At 44.1% G+C, this 12498-nt stretch overlaps 2 protein-coding genes across 3 annotated transcripts; both read right to left on the bottom strand.

Annotated features, from left to right (window-relative positions):
• Positions 1–2052: 2052 nt before the first annotated feature.
• On the bottom strand, positions 2053–4201 carry LOC119368219 (dimethylnonatriene synthase-like). Its single transcript, XM_037633537.1, has 2 exons — positions 3188–4201; positions 2053–2950 (listed from the first exon to the last, which is right to left on the bottom strand). The coding sequence occupies exons 1-2, from the start codon at positions 4199–4201 to the stop codon at positions 2315–2317; spliced, it is 1650 nt and encodes a 549-aa protein (XP_037489434.1). The 3' UTR covers positions 2053–2314.
• A 1173-nt stretch (positions 4202–5374) lies between these two features.
• Positions 5375–10453, bottom strand: LOC119365423. Of its 2 annotated transcripts, XR_005175524.1 has the most exons (7): positions 9991–10452; positions 7775–9733; positions 7502–7705; positions 7056–7148; positions 6423–6882; positions 6184–6283; positions 5375–5645 (listed from the first exon to the last, which is right to left on the bottom strand). XR_005175524.1 is itself a non-coding variant. In XM_037631056.1 (6 exons), the coding sequence occupies exons 1-5, from the start codon at positions 10396–10398 to the stop codon at positions 6460–6462; spliced, it is 3087 nt and encodes a 1028-aa protein (XP_037486953.1). In that variant the 5' UTR covers positions 10399–10453; the 3' UTR covers positions 5375–5645; positions 6423–6459. The 2 variants fall into 2 exon arrangements, 1 of the variants encoding a protein (XP_037486953.1); XM_037631056.1 differs by lacking the exon at positions 6184–6283 and having other exon boundaries at positions 9991–10453.
• Between the last annotated feature and the right edge of the window lie 2045 nt (positions 10454–12498).

The following is a 12498-nucleotide window of genomic DNA, read 5'->3' as shown; positions in this document are numbered from 1 at the left end:
GCCAAGGTGAACCACAAGCTGACTTGGAGGCTTCCACAAGTGAAACACATCAAGATGATGGAAACAAGGATGTACAACAAGATGAACCTCATCAACCTCCTTCTCCGCCTCCACAAGAGAACAACAACGCCAACGACAATGAAGAAAAACAAGAGGAAGAACAAGACAATGAAGAGGATGTTTCACCCCGACCCAAACAAAAGCTCTCACGAGTTCGAGTGGAGGACACCAGCAAATGAATCTTGTGCATGTACAGGTCAGGAGCTCTCTATCTATGTGAGATGGCTGCTCTCTTTTTTTTGTAGATTCTATGTAAAAAATGCTTTAGCTGGCTAGCTGTGCTAAATCTTTTGGACTAAGTCTTTTTTTGTTCATTTCTAAACTCTAGTGGATGATTAGATTAGACATGAGCCCAAACACATTAAATTCTTCACTTTGGTCGGCCTGATGTATGCATATTGTGAATGAACCAGCAAACTTACCTTACCTAATTGTGGTCATGCACTCCAAACGGGAAGCAAAACGATTTACAGATTTTGTGTGTTTTGGCTGTTCTCGTCCTATTTCTCAGTTATGCCATCGATATGCTACTGAAAATTCTGGGCACTGGTACTCCCTCCTCTCACTTGTGATTCAAGAAAAAAAATAAAGTGTAGGGGATTTGTGGTAAATAAATTGGCCATTTTCTAGTAAAATATTGTATTTTAGGAGCAAATTAATACTGACTGACACACGGTGTAAGCGTGATGACATGGCGCCACGCACGATCGTCTATGACAACGAGGCAAACAAAATCCAGCCAGCATTGCCGCTGCATATAAAAAATGCCAAGGCCCAATGAAGCCCACAAGCTGATCTAGACACTGCCAGGGTTTCAGGCAAAGAGCTAGGCACGCTCGGGATCTGCCTAAAAGTAGCCAAGATTTAGGTAAAAAATGGCAAAACTTGTCAAATCTCAGAATTCATCCATTTAGATCAGAATCCATGATTTTAGGTTGGATCTAGGCTGTTTTTAGGCTGGCCAGACGCCTAGTACACGCGTCTACCTAGTTTTCAGGCTACTAGGCTTGGGTTGTTGATGGTTTGCTTGGGCCCCTTCCCTTCCTTTTGCTCCAGCCTCTGGCTATTTCGGCGTATGTGCACAGGTTTCGATAGGAGAAAGAGTGTCTTTGATGATACTACAATAGCAGTTTTTTATTTAATTATTGTGAGGAGGATCATGTTTGCGGCTTATTTGTGCGAAGCTAAGTGTTTTTTCTTAAGCTCCCAAAATCATTTGAAGAGCTACACAAATTTTAGGGATGGATTAGAGTAGTCTAACCTGCCAAAACAACAGTTTTTAGATGAGTTTAATTTTGCTTTTATAGATCTTTGTTGTGCTCCTTACTAAAAAAACGTTTTTATCTTGGAGCGGAACTTTCAACTAATTTCGAAAGAACTTTAGATAAGGACATGTTCCAAATGAAATCGTGGACTTTCAGTTTGAGCAACTAGAAGTTGTAGATAGTCCTTAGATATATATAATAATAAAGATTAGTTGGAATTTTGAGTAACACTGACTAACATGAGACAATTCCTCTACGTGCGGGCCTCATTCGATGGCAACACACAAGTACACCTTGATCAAGGTTGTCGAGGCAGGAGAGGAGGAGCAACATGAAAGGGGCCAGTGAAGGTTTGTAATGGTCCGATGGAAGCCATTGGTCTTTATTGGCTGCAGCGGGTAGCCCAGTGGTGTGAATAAGGTGGCACATTTTCTGTAATGGATTTGCTAATTCTTATCAAAGTCACATCTAACACCTATAAGATTTGATTAATTAAAAAGAAGCAAAAATGCACACAAAGCTCCATATAAAATCGAATGATGTACCCCCTCTATAGAAATATAAGAGCGTTTAGATAGCGTTCTTGTATTTCTTTACGGAGTGAGTAGAAGTTAGATGAGACTTAGTTGATTCTCATCTAGATTAGAGCTAGCCACACCTTTTTGTGTTAAGCACTGCACCAAAAGCATCAAAACGAAATAAAACAAATGCCTCTAATTAGCAAGCATCTTATGGACAAGCATCCATCGAATCTTCCCATTTTTATTTTCCCACATGACTCTAAGCAACACAAGAACACAATAAAAGACTTGGGAAGCACAACGAGTGGACAACGTACAACACACTAATGACCCCGGATGTGGATCCTCTGACTTTGCAATCCCTGCCATACCCTGCCTTTGAGTCACTGACAGGTGGGCCCCATGCTTTGTGGGACCCGTGTGTCAGTGACTCAAAGGTAGGCTTGGCCACGGCAGGGGATCCTCGTCCTAATGACCCCTTGCGTAGAGGTGGCCCGGGAGCTTGGGTTTCATCACTACCTGTAGCGGGAACTTGCGCGGGGTCGACAGGCCGAAGATCTCCTCCATGCTGAGCTGATCCGTCGCCACGCCATCGGGGAGCTCGCACACAAAGCCGTGCAGCAGGTTGGCGAGGCTCACATGGATCACCTTCAGTCCCAGACTATATCCGGGGCACATCCGCCGTCCGGACCCAAATGGCAGCAGCTCGAAGTCATGCCCCTTGATGTCGATCTTGCTGCCGACGAACCGTTCTGGTACGAACTCCTCCGGCGAATCCCACACTGCCGGGTCGCGGCCGATGGACCACACGTTGATGAGTACACGCGTACCAACGGGGATGTTGTAGCCACCTACGGAGGCGTCCTCACGGGACAGACGGGGTGCCAACATGGGTGCCACCGGGTGCAGCCGCATGGTCTCTTTGACAATGGCTTCCACATAGGGAAGGTTGGGGATGTCGTCCTCCGTCACCCATCGTTCTCGTCCCACCACGCGGTCCAGCTCCTCTGTGGCCTTGGAGAACACCTCGGGTTTCTTGAGCATCTCCGACATGGCCCACTCCACCGTGATCGCTGTGGTTTCCGTGCCGCCGGCGATGAGGTCCTGCATGTGATCAAAGTAGTTTAGTGCAATTAATGGTTCAGAATTAGCATCAGCATAACCTGATAAGTTCCTTTAATATGCATTTTTGTGGAACATCTCTCTCTAACTGAAAAGTTTCTTTTATTGTAACAAACAGTAAAGGTCAACGGGTAACCCGGATCGGAGCTCCCTCGCAACTGGCCGCCAATCTGCCCTTCTAGGCAGCTCGTATACTGAATAACCGAAAGATGGACTGACCTGAATGAAAGCTTTGACGCCGTTCCGGTGGAGCTTGACCTCAAGATTTGGGTCGCCGGCTATCTCCAACAGCACGTCAACCATGTCCCGTGACACGAAGTTGTCGCCCTGGAGGCGCCGCCGCTCATTGTGGTCGTCCAAGACATGTTCTAGGAATCGATCGAACTTCTTGCTCAGCTTCTTCATCCTCCTGACGTACCCCTGAAGGTCCATCCAGTCGAGCCATGGGATGGAGTCACCGATGTTGAGCACGCCGTTGAGGAAGAACAGCTCGTCTATCATGCACTTGAACTCCTCCGGCGCCATGGTCGCCGAGCCGTCCTCGCCCGCCGCCTGCTTCTCCAGGTACTTCCTGCCCAGCACCATGCGCGAGATCACGTTCAGGCTCAAGGTGGACAGGTGGTCCTTGAGCAGCACGAGGCGCCCGGAGGCCTCGTGCAGGCCGCACAGGAGGGCACGCATCTCCTCGCGGCGGATGTAGGCGTACGACTCGAGCCGCCTCGCGCTGAAGAGCTCGGCGAGGCACACCCTGCGCGCCTGGCGCCAGTGCGCGTTGTACGGGGACCATGTGATGGTGCTGTTATCGTAGCCGGTGTACTTGCCGGCGGCGGTCCTGGGCCGGTCGGTGAACACCACGTCGTGGGTCTTGAGGAAGAGCTTGGCCATCTCGGCCGAGGAGCCGACGACGACGGGGAAGGACCCGAAACGGAGCTGCATGAGCGGGCCGTACTGCCTAGAGAGCGCGTGGATGGAGCGGTGCGGGAGCGCACCTATGAGGTTGAGGTTGCCGATGATCGGCCATGGCTTGGGGCCCGGCGGGAGGTTGCAAGTGCCTTTGCGGCGGAAGACAACCTTGAAGAAGAGAATGGTGGCAAGCACGACGGCGAGGAAGGGCGCCCATGGTGGTAGCTCCATTGAGATTTGAGAGTGGGTAGCGTCCGAGCAATTCCTGAGCTTCTGACTTCCTATTATTAAGTGGCTGGCTAAGTGACCGATCAACCGCTGACGAGCCATCGCAGATGATAATTGTATAATAAGTCAAGTAATAACTACGCTCTCTTAGTCAAAAAGAAATTAGATTCGTTAGTCTTGTGTCAGCTTCCTTCTAAAAATTAGATAAAAGTCCCAAGCACATGATGCATCAGACAAGGACGCTTCCTGCATCATCGTTTAATACGAGTCTGCCTATGCGCGAGAGCATCAATCACCATATGTCCGCTGCAGCTTCTGAATATATTCCACGACCTTCCGACTGTCTATTTCCCTCAACTTCGATGAGGAAGGGGTGATGAAGGCAATGCGCCTTCGGATCACTCTGATCCTTCTAAAAGATTAGATGATGTATCACGCATGATGCAATAGACAAGGACGTATCATGCATCATCACTGAATATATCTCTAACGGCTTGAATTTGTCTTTTCTGACACTATTCATATTTGGATTTTTCTTTTTTGTTTCTCAATGTGTATTTTGAGTTTGGATCTGAACTTTTAGGAGTTGGGGACACATATATTGTGAACATTCATGAATGTTTTTTGAAGTTCTCAAAAATCTTAAATCTGAAATTTAAATTGATAACACGGGAGCATGTAAGAGTTGAGTGTTTTTGAACTCGAGAGCAGAAACTCCACGCCTCGTACCTTTGCCGAAGTTAGACAATATATATACAACATACGCTATTTCCTCTACATACTTGATAATTGATATAGAAGGGGTCGATATAGAAGGGTTGTGTTACGGTGCGACTGTAAATTAGCATAGAAGCATGTGTTCTTAAATAAAATAGCATCGTAGTACCTTGCTGTCACAGCACGAATTACTGTTGGTCTTAGGGTGTGAGAGGATTCATTCTTAACGTGAACTTCCACTTCTACCTCGGAGCAAATATTAGAAGTGTGATGTACTAGTTTAGTACTTCCTCTGAAAAGAAATATAAGAGCGTTTAGATCACTAGTAGTACATCATAAAGCTTGAAGATAAAATGCAGATACAGTTAAAGCACAAAATCTTACACTGGTGTTTTAGAAATCATCTTGTTAACATACGTCGCAATCTCAACTTAGATAATGCAGGCATATAGAAATAGGCTATGGCATTAATAATTCCCTCTGCCAAATTATTTAACTAGGAGATAGCTGGCAACTGAAGAAATGCCGTGATGTCATTTCATCGACATACTGTGAAGCTTGAACGAAATTTCTTGCCAACATCGGTAAGATTTGCTAAAATTCGGGTAACATCCCATTGGCATCACATATACATAGGCAAAACAAGCTTAAGTTCTCAGTCCTACATATCAGGACAAATAACTAGCTGCCCTCTTACGACAACAGAAAAAGCATGACAAGAGATTGCACATCTAAAACTAGGATCATAGATACGATTGCAGGATCGGCGAGCTAAAAGGCAGAAACAATTGCAGGTATGTACTGCAAGCATCAGCTGATCAGGTCCAATCTGCAAAACAAGAACAAGTCAAAGAAAATAAATGCCCAATAAGTCAAAAGGTGCAGAGTGAAAAAAGAAATGTTGAATGTGCTTTTGGGGGAAAGAAACACCAATGCATGGAATGCATGTAGAGTTTTCACTATCGAGTCCTTTTTATGCTTGTAAATTTCATGGAAAGGATTATTTTTGCGACGGGTGCAAAATGAGATGTTCAGTTCTATAAAATGTTACTCGTTTACACCACAAAATTTGTTGATTTAGAGCTAACAAATGCTCTTTTCTGCACAAAAATATACAGGCATATAAAAACTCAAGAGTCATTTGCATAACATTTATTCCAGGATTTCTTGACATTTAATTATTATTATTTTCGATCAAAACATTTTATTATCATTATTTTATTACTGTTTACCGCAGGAGCATGTGAGCTCAGGTGCCATTTCGCTGCTTTCAGTAAATGGCATACTCTTGAGAAAAAGATCAGTTTAAAAAAAAATCACGCCTCGGCGATCAAGGAGGCATATTTGGGCATTTCAGACGGCATTACCATCTCACTGAGTCAGTTCATTATGCGGGGAAGGGTGACATAGCCCTGAGTAAACAATTTACAGCTGCAAAACATCATCAAAGCTCGCTTCATTTCGTTCCTGGTATGGCATGTAACAAGAAAAGGCCGGGTTCAGATACATGGTCACAAGTCAATAGCAGCTACATATCTCCCTTTCTCAACAAAAAAAAAAGCTACATAACTCCCACAGCCAAATCAGTTTACTGAAATGATATTACCTGTTGGAAACTTGGTGGCATCGCTGGTTCCCCCATTTCAATTTGGTAACCCACCAGTTGCCATCATCTTCTGCATAGCACTCATTGCATTCGTCACTCTTGCCAAGTCCTCCTGCAGCTTTCTCTGACTTTCCTCCATCGCTATCACCTTCTTCCTTAGAGCGGCTGCCTCATCTTCAGCCCTTCTTTTATCCCTCGCAGCTTCCAAGGCTGCACTTTCCTGGGAGTTTTTGGGGCGACTTTCCACTGTTACTAGCACCTTCTTTCTCAGTGTGGAGACTTCATCTCCAGCCTTTCTTTTGGCCCTCACAGCCTGCGGGTCTGACCTTTCTTGCAGGTCTTTGGGGGAGCGCCCAGGTGTATTCCTGTGTGCATTTGCCCTCCTTTTTGCACCCATGGCAGTTGCATAGTCATCTCCTGGCCCTTCTGGATTCTCAAGAGATGGGTCACCGGATCGTGACTGCAAGGTGAGCAAGGCATGTCAGTTCTTGAGCTCTTACAGGAGATCAGGGCAAATACTAACATGTCAAATCTAGCAATGGACTTGCTGATATAACGCATAGTTTTCTTTTTCTTTTCATTCAAGTAACATGAATAAATCATCCAGATAGAAAACAAAGAAACAAGAGTTACCTCTTCCTGATGCATCCGTGCAAAGCTCTTGGATCCGGTTTTATTGACATAGGTTGATTTGGCTCGAGAAGCTTTAGATGCAGCACTTCTCGCCTGTGTTTAAAAGCATATATCGATCATCCAAATTATCCAAAATGTCTACTCCCTCACGTTTCAAAATAGTTGTCTTTTCAGAGTTGGGCAAAAGAATTAAGTTTTGGTGAAATGTTTATATTGCCCATCTCTTTTTTCCCGCCAAAGCAAGGTATGCAAGCACAAGAGGAGTTAATTATCTCTTTTCTGATGACATTGATTAAGGGCAAAGTAGAAACACAATGACTTAAATTGCATTGGGAGTGTAGAAGTACAAGTATTTTGAGAAAAAATGGAGGCAAAAAGGGCATCTATTTTGAAATGGAGGGAGTAGTACATTGTTACAACAAATGAAAGAGAATGCACAGCACTACCTTTGCCTTTTCGGTATTCCAATATGCAACAAGGACTTGCCATTGCTCTTTTGAGACACGAGGATCACGATCAGCAAGGCGTTCATCTTCAGTTGTATGAGAATCATAGTGTTTCCGTTTTAAATAAGATTTCCAAACCCGCCACTTGTTCCTTATCGACCTCAGGACCGACAACTCGTGAGGTGGATCAACATCAAATTTAAGCTATACCAAAGAACAAGGAGTGTGAAAAAAATTACAGGCAGGGAAAAGACCAACATTAGCAATGAATACCTTAACAATGTGCCACATAACATCCTTGTTCTCCTTTGGAATATTTTTCCAACTTATATACTTGAGAGGTGCCAATATTCCGTCTCGTGCTAGTGCGCCTAGAAAGTTAATCAACATGTTTGCATTTTCTCCAATTGGCAGGCCCGAAGTGTTCAAGGAGACTGGTACCCGTACACCCTCAGGCAAGGTCCACATTTTGACACAAAGATTACCTCCTGCTTTGTGTCCCTTTTTACCTTGTTGCTGCTCCTCGGAATCAGTTATATCGTGCAGGGATACATTATTGGAACCCTCAGATATCAGACGGTCATGAAACACATTATATTTCTTCTTGGCAAGGGCCCTTCTGACTTCTAGAGGTAATAACCGACAATAATTCCGCGCGAAATGCTCAAGGTCAGACATATCAGTATTTGAAGGAGCTGTTGTTAAATCAAGGTCATCTAGTTCATCAGAGATTTCTTGAGGCAACTTATGCGCAGACGGTGTGCTAGGGTAAAGACCAGCGCTCATTCTATCAGTGTCTGGATAGTCAGAATCAGACATGCTTTCATCTGGAGATACAGCATCATCGTTCTCACTTTCTACAGATTCAGTGTCTGTCATGGCAACTGACACTTCACAATCTGGAAAGGCAGGACGCTGCTGAAGAGGCTCCCATTCAATTGATTCGTCATCCATAGCATCTGCTGGCACTTGGACATTAGGACCAAAATCCTGCAGCCCACCAGGGTCACTTTCTAGAGGTTCATTTTCTATAGCAGCAGCTGAATCTTTAGCCAAACGTTTACTACGCCTAAGCTGAAGCCCTGCATTTGATGAAGCTATTGAGCCTTTTCTATTCTTCTTCTGAGTCCAACCACTAGTCTGCTTGGAAACAATAACTTTAATCTGCTCCTTCTGGGTTTCATCATTAGTGCGTACATTTTTCTGTTTTAGATCAGCCAGCTTATTCGGAGGTGTAACCTGTTTCCTCTCCTTAAGAGTTGAGGTGTTGCCAGGCCTCTCATTAGCCTTACTTTGACGCTCAAAGTCGACATGAGTTCCATGAATACGGCTATCAGAGGTCTGTCCTTCTGCCTGCTGTACAATGTGGTTCAGTGGTTCTGTATGTCTCTTCTTGCCAATAGCCTTAGCATTAGCTAACTTTGATTTTTTCTGCTTGCTACTACACGATGCAGTAGTCTCCTTTATAGGAAGAGAGCACATGGCTTCTCTATTAGTTGCAGGATCGGTATGCCCACAAATTGCCTGATTTGTGGTCGATGCCTTTCTCTTCTCTGCATTAACAGGGCTGGGTTCAACAGCGCATCCAGTTGGCCGAATGCACTCCCTCGAAACTGTTTTATTGATCATCTCAGTAGATGCCTCTTCTCCGTGTTTTTCTTGGTTGACAGGTGGATGAACCACCCCATCAAGATCCAGACAGTATAACCGACTGCCTTCTGCATGACTCTCATGAAAAGGCTGTTTGTGTGCCTGCTGTATGATCTGAGCAGGAGTCTCCGTATGCCTCTCCCCTGTACTTACAGTTTGGGGGCTAACGGAGCATCCGACTCTCTGGTTACTACGAGTTGCAGTAGCCTCATCTATCAGTTCAGTATGTCTCGCATCTCCATAAATTTCATGGCTGAGAAGTCCATCCTGCGTGTCCTCTGAATGAGTGACTCGATGCAAGTGTGCCAGCTGCGCTCGCTTTGGCTGCATAGTGTAACTAGGGTGATGATCATTTACATGATCTCTGGCCTCATTTAGAGGCAAAGCTTGTCTCTCCTCATTGCCTACAATACGACAGCCAAGGGGCGGTCGATTTCTCTGAAGGCTATTATTTGCAACAGTCTCATTTGCCATATGTATTTGTTCTCCATCAATGATATGATCAGTATACCCCTGTTGTTCATCAGGTTCTGTTCGTGGTAGCCCTGCACGCATTGCATAACTAGGACGCTCTTGCCATTTCTGCATCACAGGAAAAGAAAGGTGTGCACTATTTAGGGAAAAATAGGTCGATGGGTCATCCAGATCTCCGACCAACTGAGCTAGACACAGTACAGAGTATATGAAATCATGAAATGAGGAGGAGAAGGCGCTTTGTTCTACACCAATATAAACCAGTGTGAGATGAAGATGGTAATAGATTTCAATCGAATTGCAATTTTTTCGACTGTGCAATACCAAAATCCACAACCCAACATAATCGACAAGTATATATATACCTCCCGAGCGGCAACAATCGGTGGGACAGACGCGGCGGCGAGCGGCACGACGGCCGCCTCGGCGGAGGAGAGGATGTAGTTCCGCAGGCGCGTGGAGTCAATGGCCAGCTCGGCGCCGCAGAGCGGGCATGCGCAGCGCGATAGCCCGACCGGCACGCTGAGGAGCTCGCCGCAGGCGCCGCACGGAAGCCTGGCCCCGCGCGCACCCGCGGCGCCTCGCGGCAGGGGCAGCGCCCTCCGCCGGGGCCGCGGCATGAGCTCCGGAGGGAGCGACTGCGCCGTGGCGCAGTCGGGGCAGACGAACTCCGTCAGCCCCCGTTCCACCTCCAACGTCTGCTCGCACCCCGCGCAGCGCACCTCCAGGAACTCCTCGGCCGCCGCCACCGTGGCTAGCGGCGGTGGCGCCATTGCCTTCGAGCTAGGGCGTGATTTCTATTTCGACGGCGGGGGGAGGAACGCCGATGGCTGGCACTGTCACAATTTCACACACTTGTTTAGGCATTGGCTAAAATATTGGCTACTAAAACCTCCTGCAAAGTTTCCAATAAATCTTTTTCTAAAACACGAGCTCATACGTACACACATACCCTAATCTCTATAAACGCAAACATGCACACACTATTTCTATGAGCACCTCAATCGGCACATCATTTTAAAATTGACAAGGTCACTACAGACATCTTCATAGTCAACATGAATATCTCGTCCACACGAAGGCTGAAATATATTTAGAAAAATACGAGCATCAGGTAGGAAAAACAGAGTTTTTTTTTTTGCTTTTCTGGCAGAAAAACGGAAACAAAGAGACAAAACGAAAAACAAAAGTGAAAATTTAAAAAACAAAAATATTATGCAGACATAAACAAAAGCAGAACTTCGTTTTCCAGCGAAACAGACATGAAAATGAAAGTTTCCGTTTTCATGAATATGGAATTTTTTGTTTCTATTGGCTTATGCAGCCTTTGTAGCCTAACCATCAAATATCACACAATTATACAATGAGCAAAATGGCTCATGTGTGGCAACTTCTAGTACCATACAAAGAAGTTAGACCTGATTGTAACCACAATGAAGGTCGAGCCTGAAATTCCCTTTCATGGATTATTTTGTGATGTTACAATGTGTTTTACTTGTAAGAGGGTGACTTGATGCACTGTGTTTTCCTTATATATGGATTTTGTCCTTCTAATTACCAAAAATGTGTTTGGGTTGTCAAGGTTGAAAAAAATATACACATATGCATATCTTCTAATACAATCAACATAATATTTAGTAGTCGTGTTAAAAATTAAAAATGTTGGTTTGCTCCGATGTTTTTGTATTTCTTTCTGCTTTCGTAAAAATATATGTGGAAACAAATATGGTAGCATCAGTTTCGTTCATTTCCGCTCCGTTTTCATCTGTAGTGTTAAGTCTAGAACTTTAACTCTGATGGACTGAAGATATCACTGTTCTTCTAAACATTCAACCATAGGTTGAGTCACAGTTACCAATAAGTTTTGGCATTACAAAGATCAACTTACTAACACATTGGCTAGCCAACAGTTCACGGCTAATACACGAGCAAGCCAAGAGAATTTGGCTACCAGTTGATCAATTATCAACTTACTTTGGTCATCTCACAAGACTTGGCAATTTTTTGTAAAATTTGGAGTTGTAGAATTTGGTATGCCAAAGTATTGACTAGCTAATTTTTGGCGTGCAACCAGGCATGACCAAAATGCAACGACAAATAATCCAAATAGGGGTTTGAACTTACAAATTCTAGCTCTGTGCGCAGAAGCCAGTTTTTCTTACATCTCATCCCCACCGCCTTTGCACATGAAAATGCTTTCATTTATTTCTGTATATCATATGGTGATTGTGAATGCAATGAGGTCTTGCGTCACAGTTTGTGTAAAAGGTTCTGACGGCATACATTTTAGAAATGAGGTACTCCTTCTATAAAGAAATATAAGATCGTTTATATTTCTTTACAGAGGGAGTAGTATGTAATGGATATTTTAAATGTATGAACTATGGTATTTGATTTGATTTGAATTGTGACATATTCATCTGTTTTATATTGAATCATGTACTTATTAAAATCAATTAACTTAAACCCTATCCTGGTTTTGTGTAGTTGTTCTGCATTTTGCAGATTTTCAAAATTGATGAAAAAATCGGGTGTAGATTGAAGGAAATATCCCTAAAAGCAATACTAAAGTTATTATTTATTTCCTTATTTCATGATAAATGTTTATTATTCATGTTAGAATTGTATTAACCGGAAACATAATGCATGTGTGAATACATAGACAAACATAGTGTCACTAGTATGCCTCTACTTTACTAGCTCGTTGAATCAAAGATGGTTAAGTTTCCTAGCCATAGACATGAGTTGTCATTTGATTAACGGGATCACATCATTAGAGAATGATGTGATTGACTTGACCCATTTCGTTAGCTTAGCACTTGATCGTTTAGTATGTTGCTATTGCTTTCTTCACGATTTATACATGTTCCTAT

This window comes from Triticum dicoccoides, chromosome 2B (assembly GCF_002162155.2).
Source record: "Triticum dicoccoides isolate Atlit2015 ecotype Zavitan chromosome 2B, WEW_v2.0, whole genome shotgun sequence".
Lineage (NCBI taxonomy): Eukaryota > Viridiplantae > Streptophyta > Magnoliopsida > Poales > Poaceae > Triticum > Triticum dicoccoides.
Note: the sequence above shows the minus strand (reverse complement) of the source record. Positions and strands in the feature narration are given on the sequence as shown.